The 27,845-nt window shown below is 47.4% G+C and overlaps 1 protein-coding gene across 2 annotated transcripts in view; it reads left to right on the top strand.

Moving 5' to 3' along the window:
• The window catches only part of TNFRSF13B (TNF receptor superfamily member 13B), a 37,006-nt gene extending 9,930 nt beyond the window's left edge, over positions 1–27,076 (top strand). Inside the window, exons 2-6 of one of the 2 annotated variants that reach the window (XM_047708924.1) lie at positions 13,927–14,064; positions 16,598–16,843; positions 25,929–26,105; positions 26,612–26,874; positions 26,978–27,076. In XM_047708924.1, coding sequence (XP_047564880.1) covers positions 13,950–14,064; positions 16,598–16,843; positions 25,929–26,105; positions 26,612–26,862 — 789 coding nt within the window. In that variant the 5' untranslated portion in view covers positions 13,927–13,949 and the 3' untranslated portion in view covers positions 26,863–26,874; positions 26,978–27,076. The remainder of the gene's footprint in view (positions 1–13,926; positions 14,065–16,597; positions 16,844–25,928; positions 26,106–26,611; positions 26,875–26,977) is intronic. The other variant, XM_047708925.1, reaches the window with a different exon arrangement.
• Positions 27,077–27,845: the final 769 nt, after the last annotated feature.

The following is a 27,845-nucleotide window of genomic DNA, read 5'->3' as shown; positions in this document are numbered from 1 at the left end:
ATTTGATGGAGCGTATCCCCCAGTAGCTCACTAGGAAATGGTGCATGGATGGAAGATAAAAGTTTTTGAGACTTTGTGTGTCTCATAACATCTTTATTTGACCCCATACTTGATTAATAACATGTGGTGTTCTAGACTGAAAATATTTCTATCATAAATTTGGAGCATTGTGCCCTATCTTTTCCTTCTGGTTTGCTTTTTTTTTTTTTTTTTTTTTTTGGGTGAAATACACAGAATAAAATTTAACATTTTAGTCATTTTTAAGTGTACAATTCAGTGGCGTTAAGTACATGCACAATGTTTTGGAACCATCACCACTATCTACCCAAAACTTTTCATCCTCCCAGTTCCCTCCCCCGCCCCAGTGCCTGGTAATCTCTAGTCTGCATTCTGCCTCTATGAACTTGCCTGTTCTGGGTCCCTCACTCAAGTGGAATCATACAATGTTTGTCCTTTTGTGGCTGCTTTATTTCACTGAGCATAAGATCCAGAAAGTTCTTCCATGTTCCTCCATGTGTCAGTGCTTCACTCATTTTAATAACTGGATAATATTCCAGTGTAGATAGAACTTTTTACTTATCCTTTCATCTAACGATAAACACTTGGGTTTTCCACATTTTGGCTATTGTGAATAATGCTGCTGTGAATGCTGGTGTACAAGTATCTGTTTGAATCGCTGTTTTGAGTTCTTTGGGGTGTATTCCTAGGACTGGAATTGCTGGGCCAAATGTTAGTTCCTTTTTTTTGTTTTTTGTTTTTTTTAAGATTTTTATTTATTTATTTGACAGACAAAGATCACAAGTAGGTAGAGAGGCAGGCAGAGAGAGAGAGGAGGAAGCAGGCTCCCCGAGAGCAGGGCGCCCAATGTGGAGCTCGATCCCAGGACCCTGGGATCATGACCTGAACTGAAGGCAGAGGCTTTACTCCACTGAGCCACCCAGGTGCCCCCGTATTTAACTTTTTGAGGAACCGCCAAATTGTTTTCTATAGTGGTTGCAGCCTTTTGCATTCCCACAATCAGTACATAAGGGGTCCAATTCCTCCATGTTCTTGTCAACACTTGTTATTTTTCCCTTTTTTGAAAATAGCCATTCTAATGAACATGAATGAACATATCTCATTGTAGTTTTGATTTGAATTTCTCTACTGACTGATGATGATGACTATTTTTATATGCTTATAGGCCATTTGGATGTCTTCTTTGGGAGAAATGTCAATTCAAGTATTTTGTCCCTTTTGGCTTGACTCGTTTCATTTTTGGTTCTTGAGTCTCAGTAGTTCTTTATATATTCTGCATATTAATCCCTTATCAGAGATATTTGCCCCCATTCTGTGAGCTCCCATTTTTCACTCTCTTGATATGCACAGAAGTTTTAAATTTTTATGAAATCCAATTTATCTAGGTGTTGTATCAAATATGTCATTACCAGATTCAATCCGTGAAGACCTCCCCCTGTTTTCTTCTAAAAGTTTTATAGTGTCAGCCTTAAGTTTAGGTCTTTGATGCATTTTAAGTTAATTTTTGTATATATTGTAAGGTAAGGGTTCAACTTCATTCTTTCACATGTGGCTATCCAGTTTTCTCAGCACCATTTATTGAAGATTGTCCTTACCCCACTGAAATATTTTGGACCCCTGTTGAAAGTCAATGGATTGTTTGTGTGAGAGTTTATTTCTGGTCCATTTCTGTACCATTCCGCTGTTCCGGGTGGCCATCATCATTCCAGTATTATACTACTTAACCGTTTACTTTAGCTTTGCAATAAGTTTTGAAATCAGGAAGTGCTGGTCCTTCAACTCTTCTTTTTTAAAAATTTTTACTTTTTTTAAAGATTTTATTTATTTATTTGACAAAGAGAGAGAGAGAGAAATCACAAGCAGGCAGACAGGCAAGCAGAGAGAGAGGGGGGGAAGCAGGCTCCCTGCCGAGCAGAGAGCCTGATGTGGGGCTTGATCCCAGGACCCTGAGATCATGACCTGAGCTGAAGGCAGAGGCTCAACCCACTGATCCACCCAGGTGCCCCCCTCCAACTGTTCTTATTCTTCAAAGTTGTTTTGGTTTATTCAGGGTTTCTTGCAATTCCATATGAAGTCTTAGGATGAATTTTTGTATTTGTATTAAAAAGTTACTGGGATTTTGTTAAGGATTTCACTGAATCTGTAGATCACCTTGGGTAGTATTGCCATCTTAATATTAAGTCTTCCAGTCCATGAACATAGGATGTCCTTGTTTAAGTCTTCTTTAATTTCAATAATGTTTAGTAGTTTTTCAGTGAATGTGTTTTTGCTACCTTGGTTAAGATTATTTCTAAGCATTTTATTCTTTTTTTATGCCTTTGTAAATGGAATTGTTTTCTTTTATTTATTTATTTTTTAAGATTTTATTTATTTATTTGATAGACAGAGATCACAAGTAGGCAGAGAGGCAGGCAGAGAGAGAGGGAGGAAAGCAGGCTCCCCACTGAGCAGAGAGCCTGATATGGGGCTCGATCCCAGGACCCTGAGATCATGACCTGAGCCGAAGGCAGAGGCTTAACCCACTGAGCCACCCAGGTGCCCCAGTGGAATTGTTTTCTTAATTTCCTTTTAGAATTGTTTGCTGCAAATATATATATTTGTGTTTTGATTTTATCCTACAACTTACCATTAGCTCCAATAAGGGTGTGCGTGTGTGTGTATGTGTGTGTGTGTGTGTGTGTGTGTGTAACTTTTAGGGACTTTACATATAAGATCATGTTATCTGTGAACAGAGATAATTTTACTTTCTTCTTTCCAATTTAGATGTCTTATTTCTTTTTCTTGTCTAATTGCTCTAGCTAGAATTTTCAGTACTACGTTCAATTGATGCAGTGAAAGTGGTCATTCTTGTCTTGTTACTGCTCTTAGGAGGGAAGCTTTCAGTCTTCCACAATTGAGTAGGATGCAGCTGTGAGTTTTTCATATATGGCTATAATCATATTGAGGAAATTTTCTCCTATTTTTGCTTTACTGTTTTATTTTTTTGATCATGGAAAGGTTTTGGATTTTGTCAAATGCTTTTTCTGCACCAACTGAGATGAGCATACAGTTTTTCTTTTCATTCTTTTAATGTGATATATTACACTGATTAGTTTTTGTGTAATGAACCATTGTTGTATTCCAAGAAGAGAAAATCCCACTTTTTTGTGGTGTAGAATCCTTTTAATAAAGCTGTTGGAATTTATTTGCTAATATCTTGTTGAAAATTTTTACATCTGTGTTCATAAGACATATTGGTCTGTAATTTTCTTTTCTTATGTTGTCTTTCTGAGGCTTTGGTAGCAGTGTAATGCTGACCTCATAGAATGAGTTAAGAGGTATTCCCTCCTCTTCAATTTTTTAGAAGAGTTTGAGAAGTATTAGTGTCAATTCTTCTTTTAAGTGTTTCATCGAACTCACCAGTGACACCATCTGGTCATGGGCTTTTCACTGAGAGGTTTCTGATTACTGATTTGATTTTCTTACTTGTTATATATAGGTCTGTTCGGATATTCCTTTTTCGTGTGTCAGTCTTTGTAAATTGTATGTTTCTAGGAATTTGTCTGTTTATCTAGGTTACTCAATTAGTTCGATGTATAATTGCTCATAGTATTCTCATAATCTGTAAAATCTGTAGTAATATCCCCACTTTCATTTTTTTTAATCTCTTTTTTTTCCATTTTATTTTATTTTCATCATGGTAAGTGTACTGTATAATCCCTATTACCTGTTTCACCCATCCCCCCACCCACCTTGCCTCTGGTAACCAACGGTTTGTTCTCCATAGTTAAGTCTGTTTCTTGGTTCGCCTCTCTCTCTCTTTTTTTTGCCTTTGCGCATTTGTTTTGTTTCTTAAATTCCATATATGAGTGAAATCATACGGTATTTGTCTTTCTTTGACTGACTTATTTTGCTTAGCATAATACTCTGAAGCTCCATCCATGTCTTCGCAAATGGCAAGATTTCATTCTTTTTTTATGGCTGAGTTGTACTGCATTGTTGATATATACCACATATTCATTTGTCTATCCATGGACACTTGGTCTGCTTCCATGGTTTGGCTATTGTAAATAATGCTGCAATAAACACAGGGGTGCATGTATCCCTTTGCATTAGTGTGTGTGTGTGTGTGTGTGTGTGTGTGTGTGTGTGTGTGGGTAAATACCTAGTAGTGCAATTCCTAGATCATAAGGTAGTTCTATTTTTTTTTTTAAAGATTTTACTTATTTATTTGACAGAGATAGATAACAAGTAGGCAGAGAGGCAGGCAGAGAGAGGAGGGTAAGCAGGCTCCCCGCCCAGCAGAGAGCCCGATGCGGGGCTCAATCCCAGGACTCTGAGATCATGACCTGAGCCGAAGGCAGAGGTCCAACCCACTGAGCCACCCAGGCGCCCCGGTAGTTCTATTTTTAATTTTTGAGGAACCTCCATATTGTTTTCCACAGTGGCCGCACCAATTTTCATTCCCACCAACACTGCAAGAGAGTTCCTTTTTCTCCACATCCTCACCAACAGTTCCTATTTCTTGTATTTTTTATTTTAGCCATTCTGACAAGTGTTAGGTGATACTTCATTGTAGTTTTGCTCTGCGTTTCCCTGATGACGGGTGATGGTGAGCATCTTTTCATGTCCCACTTTCATTTCTGACTTTAGTAATTCGAGTCTTCTGTTTTTCTTAGTCAGTCTGGTTAAGGTCTGTCAAGTTTGTTAATCTATTCAAAGAACAAACTTTCGGTTTTGTTGATTATCTCTAATACGGTTTTTCCGGTTCTCTATTTTATTTCTCTCCACTCCAATCTTTATTAGTTCTTTCCATCAAATATCTCTGGGTTTAGTTCACTCTTCTTTTTCTAGTTCCTCAAGGTGTACAGTTAGGTTACAATTTGAGAATTTCTGTTTTTTTAAAAGATTTTATTTATTTATTTGACAGAAAGAGAGAGAGATCACAAGTAAGCAGAGAGGCAGGCAGAGAGAGGGGGGGAAACAGGCTCCCTGCTGAGCAGAGGGCCCCATGCAGGGCTGGATCCCAGGACCCTGGGATCACGACCTGAGCTGAAGGCAGAGGCTTAACCCACTGAGCCACCCAGGTGCCCTGAGAATTTCTATTTTTTTAGTGTTTGCATTTGCAGCTACAAATATCTCCTTCAGCATTACTTTCAGTATCCCATAACTTTTGGTAAGTCGTGTTTTCATTTTCATTTATCTCCATATTTTTCTAATTCTCCTTGTGATTACTGCTTTGATACAGCAGCTGTTTAAGAGTAGGTTGTTCAGTTTCCACATATCTGTGAATTTCCCAGTTTTCCTTCTGCTATTGACTTTTAGTCGCATTCCATTTTGATCAGAAAAGACATTTTGAATGGTTTCAATATTTTAGAACCTGTTAAAATTTGTTCTGTGGCCTAATATATGGTCAATTTTTAATTTAATTTTATTTTAAAGATTTTATTTATTTATTTGATAGAGAGAAATCACAAACAGGCAGAGAGAGAGGGGAAAGCAGACTCCCCGCTGAGCAGAGAGCCCATGCAGGGCTCGATCCCAGGACCCTGAGATCATGACCTGAGCCGAAGGCAGAGGCCTAACCCACTGAGCCACCCAGGCGCCCCTTGTTTTTTATTTTAAAAGAAAGTGAAGGGGGAAGAGGCAGAAGGGCAGAGGGAGAGAGATACTCTTTTTTTTTTTTAAGATTTTATTTGTTTATTTGACAGACAGAAATCACAAGTAGGCAGAGAGGCAGGCAGAGAGAGAGGGGGAGGCAGACTCTCACTGAGCAGAGAGCCCGATGTGGGGCTCAATCCCAGAACCCTGAGATCATGACCTGAGCCGAAGGCAGAAGCTTTAACCCACTGAGCCACCCAGGCGCCCCTTGTTTTTTATTTTAAAAGAAAGTGAAGGAGGAAGAGGCAGAAGGGCAGAGGGAGAGAGATACTCTTAAGCAGACTCTATGCCCAGTGGAGCCTAACTTGGGGCTTGATCTCACAACCTGAGATCATGAACTGAGCCAAAATCAAGAGTTGGACATTTAATGGACTGAGTCACCCAGGTGCCCCTATGATGTAATATATGGTCTACCATAGAGAATATTCCATGCACACTTGAGAAGAACATGTATTCTGCTGTTGTTGAGTGTAATGCACTGTGTATGTTCATTATACATCATTGGTTTATATTGTTTATTTGTAGCTGGTTTATAGTGTCATTCAAGTCCTCCATTTCCTTATTAATCTTTTGCCTGGTTCTGCTATCCATTACTGAAAGTGGGTATTGACATATCCAAATATTACTGCAGAATTATCTTTTTCTCCCTTCAATTCTGTTAATTTCTGTTTCATATATTTTGGGGCTCCATTATTAGGTGCATGTATGTTTATTGTGGTCAAACTTTTTATTGATATATTTTGTCCTTCTTTGTTTCTTATAACCTTATAATCTTTGTTTCTTATAACTTTTGCTTAAAGGCCTATTTTGTCTGACAATAATACCACCTCAGCTCTCTTTTGGCTATTTTTTGCATGGAATATATTTATTCACTGTTTTTACTTACAATCTCTTTGTAAGATTGTTTTGTACAATCTCTTCATTTTTTTAAATCCAAAGTCTCTTGTAGACAGCATATAGATGGAGACTCTCTTCTTTTTTAATACAGTCTGCCAATTTCTGTCTTTTAAAGTTTATTTGTTTTTAACATTTTATTTATTTATTTGACAGAGAGAGATCACAAGTAGGCAGAGAGGCAGGCAGAGAGAGATGGGGGGAAGGAGGCTTCCCGCCGAGCAGAGAGCCCGATGCAGGGCTGGGTCCCAGGACCCTGGGATCACGACCTGAGCTGAAGGCAGAGGCTTAACCCACTGAGCCACCCAGGTGCCCTGAATTTCTGCCTAATAATAGAGAAATTTATAAATTTATCTCTAAATTAATAGAGAAATTTAGTCCATTTATTTTGATGTGTTTACTAATAAAAAAGGATTTTCTTCTCTCATTTATCTGTTTTCTGTATGTTTTATATGTTTTTTGTCTCGCTATCCCTCCATTGCTATCTTTTTATGTATCTAGTTAGTTACTCATGTGTAATATTTGATTTGCCTTTTCTTTCTTCTTTTGTATTTTTTAAAGTTATTTTCTTAGTGGTTATCTTGAGGATTACAATTAACATCTTAAACTCATAACAACTTGATTTGAAGACTTAGTTTCAATAATACACACACATTCTCTTCTTATATCTCTGTTCCTTCCTATTTATATTGTTATTGTCACGGATAACCTCTTTATACATTTTTTAAAAGATTTTATTTATTTATTTGACGGAAAGAGATGGAACACAAGCAGGGGAAGTTGGAGAGGGAGAAGCAGGCTTCCTGCCGAGCAGGGAGCCCGATGCAGGCCTCGATCCCAGGACCCTGGGATCAAGACCTGAGTGGAAGGCAGATGCTTAACAACTGAGCCACCCAGGCACCCCACCTATTTATACATTTTATGCCCATTAACATAGATTTATAGTCATTGTTTCATGCACTGGTTCATTAAATCATATAGGGAAAAAAAGAGGAGTTACAAATCACTCAAAAAGTACAATAATACTGGCTTTTATAATTACCTATGTAGTTACCTTTACCAATGTCCCTTATCTGTTTTTATGACTGTGTCTATGTCTAGGGTACTTTCATTTCCGCAAAAAGGACTCCCTTTAGCATTCCTTGTTGGGCAGGTATAATGAATGAGGGTAATGGACTCCCTTGGCTTCTGTTTATCTGGAAATGTCTTAATTTCCCCTTCATTCTTGAAGGATAGTTTTGCTGGCTATATAATTCTTGTTTGGCAAATTTTTCCTTTCAGGACTTTACACACATCAACCCCGCCGACTCCTGGCCTCCATGGTTTCTGAGGAGAAATTAGCTGTTAATTTTTTTTGAAGATCACCTATATGTGACAAGTTGTTTCTCTGTTTCAGGTTTTACAATTTTCTCTTTGTCTTTGTGTTTCCTCATTTTTATTACAATGTGTTTCAGTATGGGCTCTTTGAATTTATCTTATTGAGAGTTCTTTGAGATTTTTGAATGTGTATATTTATGTCTCTTAAGATTTGAGAAATATTCAGCCATTATTTCTTCGAATATTGTTTATGTCCCTTTCTCTCTCTCCTTCTGAAACTCCTATAAACTTATGGTGGCATGTTTGATGAGGCTCCACAAGTCCCCCAGAGTCTGTTCACTTGTCCTCATTTTTATTTTTTTTTATTTTATTTTTATTTTTTTTAAGATTTTTTTTATTTATTTGACAGAGAGAAATCACAAGTAAGCAGAGAGGCAGGCAGAGAGAGAGGAGGAAGCAGGCTCCCCGCTGAGCAGTAAGCCCGACGTGGGGCTCAAACCCAGGACCCGGGATCATGACCTGAGCCTAAGGCAGCGGCTTAACCCACTGAGCCACCCAGGCGCCCCTGTCCTCATTTTTAAAAAAAAGTTTGGCTTCTCAGACTAAACAATTTAATTGTTTTATCTTCAGGTTCACTGATCCTTTCTTTTGCCTTCTCAAATCTGTTGTTGAACACCTTTAGTGAGTTTTTAAAATTTCAGTTATTGGACTTTTCAACTCCAGAATTTCCATTCGTTTCTATTGTTCGATTATTTTTAGAGCAGTTTTGGGTTCACAGAAAAATTGAGTGGGAAGTACAGAGAATTCCCCTACACCTCATACTCCCAAACATGCCCAGCCTCCTATACTATCAGCATCCTGCAATAAAGTGGTACATTTGTTACAAGCGATGAATCTACATTAATACATCATTATCATCCAAAGTCCATAAGTTTACATAAACATTTACTTTTGGTGTTGTACCATCTATGGGATTTCACAAATATGTATAAGGATGTGTATCCACCATGATAGTATCATACAGATTAGTTTTCATGCCCTATAAAATCTCCTGCACTCCACCTTTATTTCTCCCTCCTCAAGCCCCTGACAACCACTTATCTTTCTACAGTTTCTATAGTTCTGCCTTTCCTAGAATGTCATATAGCTAGAATCACACAGTAGCCTTTTCAACTTAGCTTCTTTCAGTTACTAATATGCATTTAAGATTCCTCCATGTTGGGGCACCTGGGTGGCTCAGTGGGTTAAAGCCTCTGCCTTCGGCTCGGGTCATGATCCCAGGGTCCTGGGATTGATCCCTGAATCAGGCTCTCTGCTTAGCAGGGAGCCTGCTTCCCTTCCTCTCTCTCCCTGCCTGCCTCTCTGCCTACTTGTGATCTCTGTCTGTCAAATAAATGGATAAGGTCTTTAAAAAAAAAAAAAAGATTCCTCCATGTGTTTTCATGGCTGATAACTCATTTCTTTTTAGTGTTGAATAAATTCCATTGTTTGGATATACTGTAGTTTATTCATCCATGTACCTACTGAGGGAAACCTTGCTTGCTTTCAAGTTTTGGTTCCTTCTTTTACAACTTCTATTTCCTTATTCATATTCTCATCCATTGTTGTTTTTCTGATTTCCTTTACTTCTTTGTCCACAGTTTTCTTTAGCTCATTGAATATATTTAAGACCATTGATTTGACATCTTTGACTAATATTTCTAATGTCTAGACTTCTTCATTGATAGTTTGTGTCAAATTTTTTTTTCTGTGAATGTGTCATATTTTCCTCTTTGTATGTTTTGTAAGTTTTCTGAGAACTGGACATTTTGAGTATTATGTTGCAGTAATTCTAATTCTCTCATTCCTCAGGAATTGTTGTATCTTGCTTGTTGATGGCTGGAGTCCATTTGTGGCTTTTCCAAACTACATTCGAAAATGTGTGTTTATTGTGTGTGGTCACTGAAGTTTCTGTTCCTTCATCTCTGCAGTCAGCCAGTAACCTGACAAAGATTTCCTTAAAAGTCTGGCTACCAAAGGGGAGGGAGGGAAGTACTGTCTCTTTAAATCTCCATGGAACACTCGGGGTGCTTGCGTGGCTCAGTCAGTTAAGTGTCTGTCTTCGGCTCAGGTCATGATCTCAGAGTCCTGGATAGAGTCCTACATCAGGCTCCCTGCTTGGTGAGGAGTCTGCTTCTCTTCCTCTGCTCCCCTGCCAGCCCCCGCTCTTGCTCTCCCTCTCTCTCAAGTAAATAAATAAATAGTCTTTAAAAATATATATAAATCCCCATGGAAGCCACTTCAGCTGATGGGGGTTGAAACAATGGCCACCAGCCTGTGTGCTACCCTCTCACTGATCAAAAACAGCAAACAGCAGTCAGAACCGATAGTCCCAATATTTGGAGGACAAGGTCCCTATTGCCCATCTAGATTCCAGCAAGTTGGACCAGCAATATGACCAGTTGCTCCCACTGCTGCATACATGGGGCTGGAGACTGAGGAATGGTAGCCACCACCACGAAATAGGCTGAAATGCACCAAAATTCCAAAAATTGACCAGTATCTTCATCCAGCTTTCCCCTGGATAAGTCCAGAGTTCCACAACAGTTACTCAAGAGGGTTGCTGCCTGCTCAACAGCTGTTAGGTGGAAAGGCAGGTTACTGGAACTTCTACTCTGCCTTCTTCCCAGACATTGTTCTTACATCCCAGTTTCGATTTGAGATGTCTACGGACTTCCCCAAAAAACTCCAAAACTCTGTGAGTAACCTGCTTGTTCTCAAGATGGTTTTAGAATCTGCTCTTAATCTTTGGTCCTCCTAAATTTTAAGATGATGGGTCATGGCTTGTGAGAATTTATTACATCAGACGCCTGACTGGTTCTTTGACTCTGGAAGCTATATCCTAGAAATCTGTTTTCTCTGGAACTCCCATTAGTGAACCTTTGGACTTCTTGAAATAATTCCATAATTTTCATATTTTTTTTCTCTCCTTATTTTCTGGGAAATTTCTTCAGTTACATCTTGCAACCCTCTTACTGATGTTTTTATTCTGGCTATTATATTTATAATTTCTAATAATTCTTATTTGCTTTATGCATATTCTTTTTTAAAGATTTTATTTATTTATTGACAGAGAGAGAGAGAAAGAGAGAGAGCACAGCAGGGGGAGCAGAAGGGGTGGGGAGAGGGAGAAGCAAGCTCACTGAGCAGGGATCCCGTTGTGGGGCTCAATCCCAGGACCCTGGGATTATGACCTGAGCTGAAGGCAGACCTTAATGACTGAGCCACCCAGGTGCCCCAATTCTATGCATATTCTCTTCAAAGACAGTACACCATTCCTTTTCATGAATGTAAAAATTCTCCTATCTTTCTGAGGATATCAGTTGTTGCTGTTGTCACCTTTTAATTTTCTTCTATTCTCTGCATTTTTCTCTCTTGGCTCCCAGCATGTTCTTTCTCTCTGCTTCGTTTGAATTCTCTTCCATGTAGAGTGTGTGCTCAAATACCAGGTGACATGTGCTTGGTTCTTGGTTCACAACTTAGACTGAGGCAGAAACAGCTGATCAGAAGTTCTGGGTAAACAAATGAGGATGTTAATGTAGAAGCTTTGCTCTCAGATGGTCAAGCAGAAAACTTGGTCATTTTCTAGAGAGCATCTCCTAGTCAGTGCCTTTAGGTCTTTTCCTTTGGATCAGTTTTTCCAGAGTCTGCTGACTTCCTGCCAGTTGCAGGATGGGGAAGGAGATATTTTTTAAAACCTGGCCACAACACTCCTTAGGTTGTGTTTTGGAGAGAGTGGACCTTATGGCTACCCTCAGCTATGCTGGAGAAGACCACTAATCTTTTGCTTGGGTTGTCAAGAGGCCGTTACCTGTCTGGGGATGGGATCTGGTTGGGGTCAAGCCTTCTTTATATAAATTTCCAACCAGGGGCACCTGGGTGGCTCAGTGGGTTAAAGCCTCTGCCTTCAGCTCAGGTCATGATCCCAGGGTCCTGGGATCGAGCCCCACATCGGGCTCTCTGCTCCGCGGGGAGCCTGCTTCCTCCTCTCTCTCTCTGCCTGCCTCTCTGCTTACTTGTGATCTCTGTCTGTCAAATAAATAAATAAAATCTAAAAAAAAAAATAAAAAAAAAATAAATTTCCAACCAGTCTTCCTTTCATTGTTTTGCCTTCCCACCCCCAACTGTCAGAGATACTCGGTGCATTCAATTCCAGAGACTTCCTAGAGTTCCGTGACTCAAATCATCTTCCTTTTCCCTGTGGGCATCAAAGGAGAGAGATCTTTATCTGAAAACAGTCCCAGTTCACATGCTTTCTGTATCTCAAAAATGTTGCTCACATCTGTCCCCTGCTGCGGTAATTTTTTCCATTCTCTTTCTCTCTCTCTCTCTCTTTTTTTTTTTTTTTAAATTTTATTTATTTATTTAACACAGAGAGAGATCACAAGTAGGCAGAGAGGCAGGCAGAGAGAGAGGAGGAAGCAGGCTTCTGGCCAAACAGAAAGCTCGATGTGGGGCTCGATCCCAGGACCCCGAGATCATGACCTGAACCGGAGATAGAAGCTTAACCCACTGAGCCACCCAGGCGCCCCATCTATTGTCTTTCTCTTTAAGGACAAATATCTTTTTCTTGTCCTTTTAGAAGGGTTTCAAGAGGGAAGGAAGATAAGCCCCCGTGTTTAAGCTGCCACATTAAACCAGAAACCACCAGTCTCTTCTCGGCTTACTTTCATTAAAGAGTAAACAAACAGACCTGCAAAATGTTTATAAGGAGACATTGTTGGTGAAGCTAATATCATGAAATCAGGCAAAAAATTGTAGAAAAGTTGATGCATTCATATAATGGAAGACTCAGTAATACAAAATAAATGACAGAGCCTCGACAGAGATGTGTCTCAGATACCTTGTTGAGCCACAAAACCAGACACAGAAGTTCAAGAATGGGCAATATTAACAACCTACAGTGATAAAAATCAGAGTAGAGGGGCGCCTAGGTGGCTCAGTGGGTTAAAGCCTCTGCCTTCAGCTCAGGTCATGATCTCAGGGTCCTGGGATCGAGCCCTGCATTGCGCTCTCTGCTCAGCAGGGAGCCTGCTTCCCCCTCTCTCTTTCTCTGCCTGCCTCTCTGTCTACTTGATCTTTGTCTGTCAAATAAATAAATGAAATCTTTTTAAAAAAATTAATGGCTGAAATTCTTTTTTTAAAAAAATCAGAGTAGAAGTAACCTCTGAAAGTATCAGATGGAAGGCAATCCAAGGGAGTCTTTAGGGGCAAGAAATGTTTATAAATTGAACCTTGATGTGGGTTGTAGTGACACAGGTGTGTACATATGGAAAAACTCATCAAGCTGTACACTTCAGATGTGTGCACTTTACACACATCATTGTGTGTGTTTCATACCTCAGTAAAAATGAAAAAGGGAAGTAAATAGATACTTATTGAATGCTTGCTATTTGCTAGACACTGGCTAGAGCTGCTTTTCTTTTTACTCAGTTAATGAGCACCAACTCCGTCCTGGTTCTGAGAACCCAGGGTGAAAAAAAAGTTAAGAGTTCTTGCCTGCATGGTGCTCACAGTTAATCGGGGAGACAGTATCCAATAATCACACTTATAAAAATGAAGTGAAAACAGTGACAAATAAGGGGCACATCACTGTTCACAAAAAGGGGCATGTCGTAATCTGAGAAGAGAATCGGGATTTCCTGAGGAAACAAAATTTTAACAGTGGTCTAAAGGATCAGGAGAAAATAACCAGTGGAGGAGCATTTTGTGCAAAGGTACTGTGGTAGAAAGAGGCACATTTAAGAGGGCAAAGAACAGGGCTGAGAAAGGCACAGATGTTGTGAGAGAGGGAGGCTCAGAACAGCCATATCACAAATGGGGAAACTGAGGCTCAAGGAAGTAAGATGGCTGCCGCAGGTCACCCAGCAAGTGCAGTTGGGGTTGGAAGCTAGCTTTGTCTGGTTCCCTCTGCTTGCTGAGACAGAGAGTAGGAATGTGAGTTGGAGTGGCTGTCTGGGTTCTCACCTGCAGCAGGATGCCCGCTGCCCTCAAGGTCTCATGCTCCTTGCCTCTCAGCTCCACAGGGCTTGTGAAGGGGGATGGCCATGGAGCTCTGCCCTGAAGAACAGTACTGGGATTCTCTGCTGAACATCTGCCTCTCCTGCAAACCTATTTGCAGCCATCAGTTTCCACGCACGTGTGCAGCATTCTGCAGTGAGTTCTGGGGCTCAAGTCCCATGGGCTGAATCACCCCCTTCCCCTCCCACCAGAGCAGTTGGGTGGCTGAGAAGGAGGTCGTGAAAGGAGATGTACAATGTTGCATCCTTTTACCCCTCAGTCTTTCTGCTCTGGCCACACTGACCTCCTTGCAGCTTCTTGAACATGCTGTTTTTTCCTGCCTCAGGGTCTTTGCCTATGTTGTACCTTATGCTTGGAATGCATTTCCCTGTTAAGGTTCCTCAGCTCCCTCCTACTCAACCTTCAGGTCTGAGGCCAAATGTCAGAGGTCTTATCTCACTGCCCAATAAGAATGAGGACCTCCTTTGTCATTCTCTGTTCTGATTGTCTTTTGGAAGTTTTTATTATAGGAATTATCACAGAGAGGATAAAATAATAAATTCCTATCTACCCATTATTAGTGTTAAAATTTTTGCCTTTTTATTCCCCAGTCATTGTCTTGCTTGTGTATTTTATTTTAAAGATTGTATTTCTTTGAGAGAGGGTGAGAGAGCACAGAGGGAGTAGGAGAGAGAGAAGCAGACTCCCTGCTGAGCAGAGAGCCTGATACAGGGCTCAGTCCGAGGACCCTGGGATCATGATCAGAGCCAAAGGCAGACACTTAACTGATTGAGAGTATCTCCACTATCCATTAATGAAGTAGAATATCCACAAATCACTCCACAAATATTCATGGAACTCTCTAGCTTCTTGAAAATAGGAAACTGACATGATTCTTCAAGGGAGTTATGACCTAATGGAAGAAATAACTACATTTCAAATGAGAAAGATAAAGTATCATAAAATGCTACAGTTGGGAAAGACCACCTCTGGCTGATGGGCTGGGGGGCAGGGAAGTATTCTTGGAGTAAATGCCACCTGAGATAAATCGTTTAGAGTTTGTAGATGTGGCAGTCAGATGGGGCAGGGCAGGGCACTCCTGGAAGAAGGACCAGTGTGGGCAAAGGCATGGGGATGGAAAAACACAACAGGAAATATCAAGGCCCAGAAGGGAAGTTCATGAGGTTAGCAGTGAGGGTTGGTGGTCTGGGGAGCTCAGACACCACCTGCAACAGCCACACTGGGGGCCTGAGGAGGGAAGGAGGTCACACATAAAACCCTGGAAACACCACTGTCATCCTGTCAACTCTTTCTCATGAGTGGCAATGGCAGTGGTCCTATGTGGCTTAGTAGAACCCTGGGGCAGAGCCAGGGCAAGAAGAGATCACTGATCCCATCTGAATCTTCCCTGAGGTCCCAGTTTTATCATCTTCCTGGTCTTTTCCTCTACTCTTTTAAAGATATAAGAGTTGGTGTCTTTGTGTTGCAAAGAGGCACAAATGAATATTCTACTCAGACCTTCCATTAACCCAGCATTTACTTATTATGTGTCAGACACTGTGCCAGGAACTTCAAATCCTCATAGTAACTTTAAGAAATCAACCTTTGTCTTGGAAATGTGGGAACTGAGGCACAGAGAGGCTAAGACCCCACAACCTCAATGGGTAGACTAGGGATGCTCTCAAATCTGTTTGGCTAACGGCTATGTTCTTACCCTCTATCTTGCACTGCCTCTGAAATGTGCCCTTAAAATCCCCTATGTGAGTCACATTTTCATATAAATAGAATCTTATTTTAAAGACAAGGGAAGCTTGCCCTGTGAAAGTATAGATTTCTGTTACGCACTCAAAATTGCTCTCTTAACACAAGTATGATTGGGCTTTAGTGTGCCTGGCTTCTGCTCCTTGGCACTGATGTCTGTTTAAGCTCTTATAATTCTCATTCATTAAGACAGAAGAAATGCTATTAGTGTGAGCTTTCCCATCTTTCTTCCAACCTCCTCCCTCAAGCTGCCAAGGTGGTTGCTGGCTTCCTCCTCCAATCCTTATGTTAATATGAACTATGTTTTTCCTTTATGAAGTTTGAAAAATGCAAGTAAAGAACTTACGTGATAATGTAATAACCTAGATTTCAATTTTAAAAGATAACTAGAAAATTCTTATATGTTTAGATAATAAGGGGGTGCCTGGATGGCTCAGAGGGTTAAGCCTCTGCCTTCGGCTCAGATCATAATCTCAGGGTCCTGGGATCGAGCCCCGCATCGGGCTCTCTGCTCAGTGGGGAGCCTGTTTCCTCCTCTCTCTCTGCCTGCCTCTCTGCCTCCTTGTGATCTTTCTCTCTGTGTCAAATAAATAAATAAATTCTTTTAAAAAAAAAAAGAAGAAAATAAGAAATGCACTTCCAAATGATCTATAGGTCAAAGAAGCAGTAATAATGAAAAGTAAAAATGTTGTAAATAGTATAGGAAAAATACTACATATCAAAGTATATATTGCGGCTAAAACGGTACTTAGAGGACAATGGATAGCCTTCCATTTACATATTGGAAAAGGACTTGCATTACTCTGGAATTACCTTTGGGGATTTGAACTGTGATTTTTTTTTTTTAACTGTGATGCCCTTGAAGGCCAGCCTCACAGGGCCTGCAGATCTCTATCATCTGATAACATCATTCATTTCCGCCTCCCAGAGTCGCTCAGTTGCCGCAAGGAGGAAGACAGGTACTATGATCAGCTCCTGAAGGATTGCATCAGCTGTGCTTCCGTCTGTGGACGTCACCCCAAGCAGTGCACATACTTCTGTGAGAACAAGTTTAGGAGCCACGTGAACCTCCCACCAGAGCTCAAGAGACAACGGTCTGGGGAAGCTGAAACCAGGTCAGATGACTTGGGAAGGTACCAGGGAACAGAGCACAGAGGCTCAGAGGCAGGCCCAGGTAAGCCCTCTGAGGTTGGCTTGATGGTGTCTGAGGGTCACAGTGGGTGGAAGGTCAGGTGCCAGGCCTAAATAAGGACGGTCTGCAAAGCAGGACGTCCAAAGTCCAGGCAAATGGCCAGAAGTCAGGGGAGGGTCATCACAGGATAGAAAAAAATTTAGGCCAAAATATTTAGAAGTCTGTGGGCCAGAAGAATGCAGAAGGAAAAGAAGGTGGACTTACTGAGAGGTGTAAGTGAGTGCATGAGCAATGCTGAGCTGGGATTCAGGCCAAGTTGATGGGTCCCAAAGTTTACCCGCTCTGCAGGAGCAAAAGACCCAGAATGGCGTTCATGGGATTGTCACTTCCTGAGGGTAACCTGCTGCCTGTGGGACATGATTAGCTATTTACAGCTCCCAGTCAAGCTTATCCCTGGAGGGCAGCAGGTGGAATCCGGGAGCCTCATGTTGGCTCCAGGGTTACATCCCAGGATGTGTGGATAGGGGTATGTAAGGACATAGTGGGGGGGTCAGAGGGGTCAACAGGGCTGGTCATGCCTGAGCCCGTGGCATTCGCTATCCCACTCCTACCACAGCATAGTCAGGGACACCGCATGCCTTCCCAAGGGACTCCATGCCTTAATGACTGCGTGGCTGTGGTCTGAGTCTCCCCAGAGGTCTGGGGCTTTGGTCCATTCTCCTCTGACCCCTGGTGTGCTGGTGCGGTAGAGGCTGCACCTGGTGTGGACCAGAAGCAGGCAGTACCAGGGCCACACCCCTGGAAGGCCAGGTGGGGACCTGTTGGAGAGCATGGTCTGGGGGACGCCATGGAACCAGGCTGCCTCTGGCTGCTGCTGTGGTGGAGCTGATGTGATCCCGACCACCTTGTGGGCTCCTAAATCCCACCATCCCCCTGCTAAGTCCGCATCCCTGCCAGACCTCCCCTCAACCCCACCTCAGCTCTTTCTGCAGTCCTTCCAGACTGTCATTCCTTCATTGGACGCATAACTGTGAGGGTTTGCTGCGCGTAGGCAAGGCGGCAAAACCAGGTAAATCCTGTCCCTGACCCAACAGAAGCTGCGGTCTAATGGTAGAGACAGACAATGCCTGACTTGGGCAAATGAGACATTAATCTCAGTGTGTGGTGGCAACACAACCCAGCCAGGGGTGTGATGGGAGGCAAGGTAGACTAGGGTAATGGTGGAGGCCATGGAGCTGGTCCCGGGTTCCAGCCCCCACTAACTGTGTGACCTTGAACAAGTTACTTAACCTCTCTGAGCCTTGATTCTGTGCGAATGAGATCATATATCTTTATGGAGTTGTGAAGATTATAAGAGAACACTCGTCAGGGTCTGTGAGTACCCACCAAACCTATGTAACTGCTCGTGTCAAAGGAAACTGTGTGTAAGAGACAAGATGGGGGAAGGGCTTTCCAGGCAGAGGGAACAGCATATACAGATGCTCTGAGGAGTCAGGTTGCTGTGCCATGAAGGGGGGACAAGAGCTTTGTGCTACAAGGCAAATCCGAGGAGACTGACACTAAGTCCCTGCATCAGGGGCTCCTAGCCTCGGGCGGGACGTGGTGGTCACTCTGCCAAAGCAGGAGGGACCCCTCCCCCACGAAAGTGTGAACACTTTGGCTGTTGAAATTGATGATACTACACACTGGCCAAGAGTGTACCCGGTAAGGCTGCAGTGACAATGGCCTGAAAGCAAGGGGAGGGAGCCTGCCTGGGGTTTCGTGGCCAGGGGCGAGAGGTCCCTGGTGCAGGGGGACATGCGTGGTTGGAATCTTCTAGAGGCTTGAGCCCCTGGACTTTCCAGTCAGCTTGCCCCATTGTGGGCCAGAGTGGGGGAGCTCCAGGTCAACAATCGGAGTCTGGCTGTTAGCGCCAGGGAGACGCGCAGGGGTAAGCTAGGTGGAGGGAGTGTCTGTTTCTCCCTGAACAGATTTCTTGGAAAGGGGCAGTGGGCACCGGAGTCAGGGGCAGGGGGAGCAGCAGAGCATCCCAGGGCCCTGGGAGAGGATCAGATGCGCTGATGTGCTCCTGGAGGCAGAGGCAGCCACAGACGAGAGGGTACGGACTGGGCTGCAGGGGGATCCCCAGAGCCCCTGAAGGGTGGACACTGGCGAATGCAGCAGGGGCCCCTAGACCCTATTTCTGGCAACAAAGGAGGCCACTGATGACAAGGACCCAGATGGTCCTCAAGGGGCGGTGTCCGTGCACAGGCTGGGTGGGCTGCAAATGCCCTGGGTGTGGACAGCCGTGGAGGCAGCAAGCACAGCAGGGCTGCTCAGGTTCTAGGATGACCAGCACCAGGGGAGCCCTTCTGCAAATAATTCTAGAAGTGCATCCAGCAAAGCACATAGGGTTACAGAGAAACCAAGGATGCTGAGATATGATTCTCAGTAGCATCTCGAAACATGAGATTGAAGTAAATATTAAATCAAAGGATTACCAAAGTATTGTGCAAACTGGAAGGTCGGGATGAATCTTGGAACTCTGTGGAAGCTTCAAATGGCATAACGGAGCGGTGGACTGGGGGACAGCGGACCTCCAGCCCCCAAGGAGCGCAGGCGGACAGCGCAGCTTGCGGGAGCGACCATGTGGGGTGCACAGATACCCCGCACTGTGCCATGGGCAAAGCCATGTTCCTGCTCCCGCCACTTGGGGCTGTGGCCTCCGCGGACAGGGGAAGCAAAGACTGAACCTCAACAGGCCGTCAGTGAAGCTGAAAACATGCCTTTCTCAGCCAAGTCCACAGAGCCCCCAGATTCTATCCAGGGGCCTCCTGGGTCGCAGTTTAAGTGCTCCAGGTGTGTTGGGAACAGGGCCCCACCAAGCCTGCCGGCGCCTGGATCCAGGGAAGCTTCTGGACCACTTGTGCCTACCTGTCCCCACCTGTAACGATCATGACAGCACCGACCTCACGGGCTCCCCTGAGGCCTCAATGGCTCTGAGATTTGGAGGCACGGGGCCTCGTCAGTCGGGAAGAGTGGAAGGTGGGTCCCGTCCTGGGCTGGCCATGTTAGCTTCCCGCAGCTGCTCTAACACCGTGCCACGAACTGAGAGCTTAAAACCACACGAATGTCCTCTCTCAGCATTCTGGAGGCCGGAAGGCTAATATCCAGAAGTAGGCAGGCCTGCGCTCCCCACAAGGCTCTTAGGGAGGCTCTTTCCTTGTCCCATCCCGCTTCTGGTGACCCCAGGACCGCCTTAGTCTGTGGCGGGCGCCCTCTGGTCTCTGCGTCCATCTTCGCACAGCCTCGCCGTGTGTCTGCCTTCTCTCCTCCTATAAGGGTGCTTGTCACTGAATTTAGGGCCCATCCTAATCCAGATGATCTCTTTTTGAGATCCTTAACTTAAATACACAAAGTTGTTTTTTGTTTTTTTTTTTCCCAAATAAGGTCATAGTTGCAGGTTATGAGGGGGCACTTCTTTGTGGGGAGGGAAGGAACCAGGGTCAAGGGAGGGAGAACCAGAAGGACCAAGAGCTCCAAGTTGGGTCTCCCCATGGGAAGGTGATACCAGCCTTGAGGGAAGCCAGGACCTCCACACAGGTCCAGACCTCTGGGGAGCATTTCACTAGAGAACTTGGATTTCATGGGCTTATGGGGTAGCTGCTATATTTCCAAGAACGGAAAAGATGCCCCGGGGACCCAGGAGGTGTGCACAGAAAAGGACTGAGAGGGAAATTCTATGGGTGGTGGAAGGGGGCGGTCTGCCTCTGAGGGGTCAGAGAGGGTCCCCCAGACACACTGGAAAGGAGCAGTCAAGGAGGTCGGTGCAGAACCCAGAGGGCTTTATGTCTACAAAGGCAAATAAGGAAGAAAGTTCTGGAAGGAATAGGTCCCAGCACAGAGAAGGTTGCAGATGTCCAGCAGTTCTGGCCACAAAGAGGCCAGAGGACCCTCTGAAGGGCCATTTTCAGGTGTCCGTAGGTGGAGGCAGTCCTGACCTGAGGAAATGGTGGGGGGCAGGGCAAGGAGCCCCTCTCTCACTGTTCCAGAGGCTAAGAAACCAGACCTCTCCCTCTCCGTCTAATGTGTACCATCCTTTATCAGGCCTTTAGCATCTCCTAGTCCGTTTTAACCTAATTCCACCAGATGGGAACACACAGAAGCAGAGTGGGGGTCCGGAGGCACAGGCTGCCCTCCAAGGTCCCCTGTGTTCACTGAGTGGCTTAGGACGCCACGGCCCAGAGCACAGAGCCTCCCATGAAGGTCACAGGCAGGGGGACTGAAGGCAGAGGAGGTGGGGATATGCAGGACCCGGGGGGCAGCGGCACCAAGCATGGTGGCAGAACACCGAGCTTTGGGGTACAAGCACCCCAGGGAGAAAAGGCACAGGGTGGTCCCAGCAGGATCACGGGCTTGGCAAAATGGAAGCACAACAGGCATTTAAGGAAGAGATTCATGAACCTGCAGGTCATGTGTGCAGGGTGGGAAACAGCCGTGTTCTTACGGGGGGTCAGGTCCATAACAGCGGGCGGTCAGCATCTCGGGGTCGCAGAGGACCATACTTTTGTCTCAGGAGTTGCTCAAGGGTTCCTTATGTGTGGGACCTGAATATAGATAGGGTGGTCCTGAGGTTGGTCTTAAAAATCAGGCTGAGGAGGGAAGGGAGGAACAGGTCGTGGATGGAGGGGTCCCAGGGGCGGAACAGGGCTTCCTTTGTTAACCAGAGAGGCTTGAGCAAACAGAAAGGCTAGGGGGCCTGACCCAGGGGCCAGGGAGAGGGAGGCTAAACGGGAGCAGGGGTGAGGCTGGGAGGGAGTCATCCCCCGTGCCCTGCTGCCCTTCCACCAGCAGGAGGAGGTGGCACCGGGAAGAAGGGGGACTCCAGGATCCCAGACCCCGATGGGGGTGGGGAGTGGAGTAGGGGATGCCCCCCATCCTTTCCCAAACTCGACTCCCAAAACGGCAGCCAAGTGTCACACACACAAGCACGCACAGACCCCATGGTGGGGGTGTCTATGGGAAAGGCCAACAGATACAGACATCTGCAGGCCCCCCAGTGCGGGAGAACGAGACTCACACGCACTGCAGGAAGCCCCGTCTCAAGGTGGACATTCGGCCCGGGGCCACCACACATCCCTCTGCATCAAAGTGGCAAGTTATAACCCCGACCACCTGGCCAGCCTGAGCTTGAGCCGGGGACCGCAGCAGTCTGGGGAAGTTCTGTTTTTAGATATGAGATGTCTTTGAAGACAGTAAAACAAAAAACAAAAACAAAAACAAGTCTGGAAATAAACTGTCCCTGGACTGGGGCCAGCCTGGCTCCCAAGCCACCAGAAGCTGTGTGCGCTGTCCTCTGGTGGTCGTTCTCAGGAACTGCACCTGCGGCGGCTGTCCCCAGGACTTGATCTTCAGGCAAGGACAGAGAGTGCAACCCTTTTTCTCACAAAAACTTTTGACTGTGCCCCTTTGCTCCTGGGGTCAGCAGACAGAGAAGTACGGGGAAAGACCTCTCCGTCCTGAGAGGGCTAGGTCACCGAGGGCCAACAGAAGGTGACTTCTGAGGTCGTGACCCAAGAGAACTTTGTGACTGGCCAAAGGAGAGCAGAGAAGGGCACACACATGCCTTCCACGCCCAGGAGACTTGATGCTCTCTGCTGCCAGACCCAATGCCATGGCCCACATGGGTGGTGCAGAAGGCAGCAAGGGACAGCTGTCCCATCAGTGGGCCTGCCAGCGGCTGGGAACATATGACACCCCCTCCCCCCCCACTTCCCCACCCCAACCTTGCCCCACCCCGTCCTTCTGGTCGGCCTTTTATATGGCTCTTTGGACATGTGGGTGGCCAGAGCAGCTTCAACTGTTTTCCTGTTTAAATAGATGACACACAAAAATCATTTTAAAAAAGAAGAAGAACAGGAGGGACGCCTGAGTGGCTCAGTTGGTTGAACTTCTGACTCTTGATCTCAGCTCAGGTCTTGATGTCAGAGTGGTGAGATCGAGCCCCGTGTTGGGCTCCGCACTGAGCGTGGAACCGACTTCCCCCCTTTCCTTACCTAAGGCCCAGCTACAGCTCCTTACGTCGTTCAAGCACTGCTGGCATCCAAAGTGCCCACCTCCCACTTTCTCTACGTATCTCCTGGGGTTCGGTCCATCTGAGGCCGACCCAGGCTTCTGCTGCTCTGAACAAGGCTCCAGGGACCATTTGTGTGTGTTTGGGTGGGATGTGGCTGGGAATTGAAGTCAGAAATCCACGGACATCAGGAAAGTGTGTTTTCCACATTGGTAGCTGGTTCCAGCCCTCAAACTTGTCTCCCCAAACGAGGTTCTCTTGTGAGTCAGGTGGAAGGGGACCCCTGTACTTTCAATCCACTCTTCCCTTCCTGGGTCAGGGGCTCTGTAAAGCGTGTCCTGGAGGCTGGTCACCAGCACGAGCTGGTCCCCTTGCCCCCGGAAGCCTCCGATCGCTGGGGGGGGCAGAGGGGCGAAGAGCAGCTGGGACAGCCCCTCCCCGCTCAGGAGCACAGTCCGGGTGTTTACTGTGGCCTCCGAAAGCCACCGAAAACTTAGTGGCCTACAAATAACCCCTTCATCATCTCGCTTGGTTCTGTGGGTTCCTGGGCTCAGCTGGGCAGGTCTGGCGTCTGCCTGGGGTGTCTGTGCAGCCTCAAAGAGATGGGGGGCAGGGGCATGGGGGCTCTGATGCTGGGGTGGCCACGCCCCGCCCCTCCCTCAGTCTCAGGGCCCACCCTCCGCAAGTGGCATCTCCATGGGGCCCTCCACCTCCCTCTCAGCTGGCCTTCTCACGTGGTGGCCGGGGGCTCCCAGGAGAGCAGAAGCAGGGGCTCCCCGGCCTTCAGAGGGTGCACATGGCTCTGCCGCCTCAGGGAGGCCCGGCCCAGCCCTGATGTGGGGGGCAGGCTGCGGGCAGGCGGCTCTGTGGCGACCATCCGTGAATACTCGCTGCCAGGTCTCGGTGGTAGAAATGGCACTGAGAACATCTGACTGCGCAGATGTTCGGACTCTGTCCTTGAGCCCGCGCAGCAGCTCATTGTTGCTTCGCACCCTGGTGGCTGGGTGTTGGGTCCGTGATGTGAATACAGGCCACCGGCCTCTCCCCTGCACACCCAGTGGGACGATGCTATCATAGTGTCCCAGAGGCGAGTAGCAGCAGGTAGGCAGACAGAAAGACCTGGGAGCTGGGAAATGCGGAAGGTCGCCCAGCTCTGTCCTATGCCCTGTTCCTCTTGTCCCTGAGGGCCTCAGTCTCCAGATCTGCAGCACCTATATAGGGTGCCCACTGGGGGGCCCTTGTGGCTGGTGTCTGCTCTTGCCATAGGACATAGGCTGGGATGGTACCAGAGCTGGATGGATACATGACCAGACAGTAATCCTGTCCTGACCTGGGCTTTCCTCCAAGACGGGGCCTTCCTGGGAAGCGTGCTTGGAGAGGCTTCCCCCTCCTCTGGGCCTCCCTGAGCTCCAGGGAAGGGACAAGGGGGACAGTGCCGCCCAGAGCACCCAGTCTCCCTCTGTAAATGCCTGGTCTCCCCCTATAAGTGTCAGGGTGGCACCTGCCAGCCCTGTCACTTTACAAAACTCATGACTCTGAGGAGCGTGTCAGGAGCGGTGTCCTTGTCGCCTCCGTGTGGCCAGCCCTGAGCATTGGCCCGAGTCCGTCACACCTGCTCCCAGGGACAGCTGTGACTGGGAACAGAGGGACTTTAAATCTGTTTTGTCACCTGCAAAATGGAGTGTCAAATGGGGCAGCCCCTGCGGAAGACAGTCTGGAGGGTCCTCAAAAAACCCAGAGAATTTCCACCTGACTGAGAGATTCCACTCCTAGGCTTACAGTGGAAAACCGAAAACATGCGTCCCCACAAAAACTTATCTGCAAACGTTCATGGCAGCCCTATTCACAACAGCAAATCGCGGCAACAGCCCAAACGTCCGTGGGAAGAGGAACGGAGAAAGATGGGTTATGACCTTACAATGGAACATTCTCGGGCTGTAGAAAGGAGTGAAGTCCTGACACGCAGGACGGTGTGGAACAGCCCTGAAATCACACGCAGCTCAAGAAGCCGGACACATACTGTATGATTCCATTCACGGGAAAGATCCAGAATAGGCACATCCTTGAGACAAAGGGGAGAGCCGTGGTGCCAGGGGCTGGGGCAGGGGAGATGTGGAGTGACTGCTAGTGTGTGAGTACACAGTGGCGGAAAAGTCTCCCAATCAGATGGCGGCGACGCTTGCATGACCTTGTGAATATACTCAAACACACCGAGCTGCACCCTTTAGAATGAGGAATGTGATGGCATATGAGCTCTGTCTTAAGATCTGAAGGCGGGGTAGTCCCTCTGCCTCGACAGGAGCAGGAAATTAGAGGAGATGCTCCCGGAAGTGCTGCTGCCATATAAGGGCTCTGTGGGTGGTCCACATCTTCAGTACATCACATGCCGGGATCAACTCTGGCCCCTCTGTCCTTCCTAGGGCCTAGAGAGGGTCCTGATGCCAGGATCCAGGAGAAATGTCAAGGGCAACGCTTTGGTTCAGGGCTGAGTCTTCCTTCCGCATCCAAACCAGAGGCTCGAGGCCCTGAGAAGTGGCGTGACCAGCACCCCCGTTCCCCAGGGCCCCCCTGCTTTGCTATCCCAGCCACAGAAGCAACCGGACTGGTCTCCCTCTCCAAGCACGCTTCCCCAGGAAGGCCCACTCTTGGAGGAAAGCCCAGGTCAGGACAGGATTATTGTCTGATCATGTATCTATCCAGCTCTGGTACTGTCCCAGCCCACGTCCTATGGTAAGAGCAGACGCCACAAGGGCCGCCCCAAAGGTGCCCAGCTCCGAGCTCTCAGGAGACAGGCCTACCAGCCTGGGGTCCAGGCGGCTGATTTCCTCCAAAGTCCAGAGAAGGGTCCACACCAGCCAAGCCTCAGGGTGAGGAAGGGAACTAGCTTCTCCAGGAGCCAGACAGATGGACAGCATGCTGGGGCTGGGGGCTCTGTCCGGGGGCATGCGGGTGGCCAGGTGGCTTGCCTGGGCCCGGTGAGGGAAAAGAAAGAGGGGACACTTCAGAAAAGGGCCCTAGGCAGTGAAGGGCCTCTCCGGATCTCAGGGCCTCACATCTGTTTTGGGGTGCCCCCAGGGCTGAAGCTGAGCGCCGACCAGTTGGCCCTGGTCTACAGCACGCTGGGGCTCTGCCTGTGTGCAATCGTCTGCTGCTTCCTCCTGGCTGTGGCCTGCTTCCTCAAGAGGAGAGGGGACCAGTTCTCCTGCCAGCCCTCAGCGGCACCATGTCGGACCCAGGCCAAGTCCTCCAAGGGTGAGCGAGAAGTGGGTCACACACTCCCACTGTTGTGGGACCCGCTGCGGGCTATCCCCCTGTCCTGGCACTGGCCCTGTTTCCAAAGGGAGAGCGTGTTGCGGGTCCTTCCTGAGAAACCCTGTGGCACTTTTTCTGTCTTGGTGAAATCGGGTTCAACATCAAGACCAGAGATGGGGCACCTGAGGAAGGGTGGGTGTAGGGTGATGGCCAGGGGGGTTGGCAAGGGAGCATGGCTTCCGGGGCTGAAACCTGGAAGAGGCGGTCACCCTGGGGGTTTGGTGAGGGGTGGGGGTGTGGGGGGAGGTCAGCCAACCTGTCCAGTAGAAGGGGAGCTGGCGCTGGCGCCAGGAGGGGCCGCTGCGCGTGGGGCGCGGACTGGCAGGGCAGTTTACCGTCTGCGGGAACCCTATAACCTGGCCGCCTGTCCCCTCGGTACAGGGCGGTAGAGGAGGAGTGGGGGCCAAGGCCAAAGCCAACACCATCGCCCTCTCCCTGTCCGGCAGATCACTGGATGGAAGCTGGAAGCGCCGCGGGCTCGCCGCCAGAGCCGGTGGAGACGTGCAGTTTCTGCTTCCCGGAGCGCAGGCAGCCCACCCAGGAGAGCGCGGGCGCGTCCCCAAACCCCGACGCCGCGCCCTCAGGGAGGTGGGGGCGCCTCGGCCGGACCTCGACCGCACAGCCCTGCGTGCGCGCCCCAGACCGCGGCCTTGAGGTCCTGTGCGCGCCCGCCGAGGAGGGAGGCCCCACCGCGTGACACGGAGGAAGGGTGAGATGGGGAGAGGGGCAGGGGTGGAGAGAAGTGGAGAGGGAGGGAGAGAGGTGCCAGGGAAGGAGGCCTGTTATGTCTTTATCCCGTGTCTCCACTGCAGGTCACCGTCACCTACACACCTGCAGTGAAGCCATCCATACCTGCTGGACAGAGTCCCCGAGAGCCCTTCTTTAGAAATAAAACCTTCCGCGGCTGCCCACTCCTCCCTATCCCTGCTTTTGGTCGTGTCTCCCCTGTGATGCCTCTGGACGTCCCACGTCTCCCGCTGCCTCCCCGGGCTCAGGGCTCCACCGCAAGGCGGCCGCCGGGTTTCGGAGGACCTGCCAGCTGAACGTCCCACCAGGCTCAAGACCCACCCAGCTTGCGGACCTGCGCCTGGTGGCAAGCGGCGGGTACACGGTGGGCGGGGAGTCTGCGGGAGCTTCCGTTTAAGAGCGAAAGCCAGAGTCGGGGGAAGCCGGTGGTCCTCCTGCTGGAGGGCGGGGCTCCCCTGCATTCCTTTTACAAAATAGATTCTCCACCATGCCTCCTTAGGCTTGACGCAGCAGGGGAAAATAGTGCGCCCTGTGTGTGCATGGGTTCGCACGTGTGTGTGAGTGTGAGTGTGGGTGTGTAGTGGGGCATGAGATGGACAGGACGGGACAGACTGAGCCCAGAGCCCGCAGCTGGTGTGAAAGCCCGAGGCTATCAGCCTGGCCCCCAACAGGAGCGGTTTCCTTTGCAGACACCTCTGGCCCCATCTCGCCACCAACCTGCACTCTTAAGAATCTTTATATGGACTCCCCTTTTCCTCTAGCCCTACTCTGACCCCATGCTAAATTTCATGCGTGCTAACAAGAAGCAGTCATATCTGAGCACCCACCCATTTGAGATGTTATCTGTATTTTAGAGTTCTCTTTAGTAGCATCGAAATCCACATTTTAGTCGCACTTAAAATGCATAACGATCCTTAGAAGCATTTACACAGT

This window comes from Lutra lutra, chromosome 16, assembly GCF_902655055.1.
Source record: "Lutra lutra chromosome 16, mLutLut1.2, whole genome shotgun sequence".
Taxonomy (NCBI): domain Eukaryota; kingdom Metazoa; phylum Chordata; class Mammalia; order Carnivora; family Mustelidae; genus Lutra; species Lutra lutra.
This window is presented reverse-complemented; position numbering and strand designations above follow the sequence as displayed.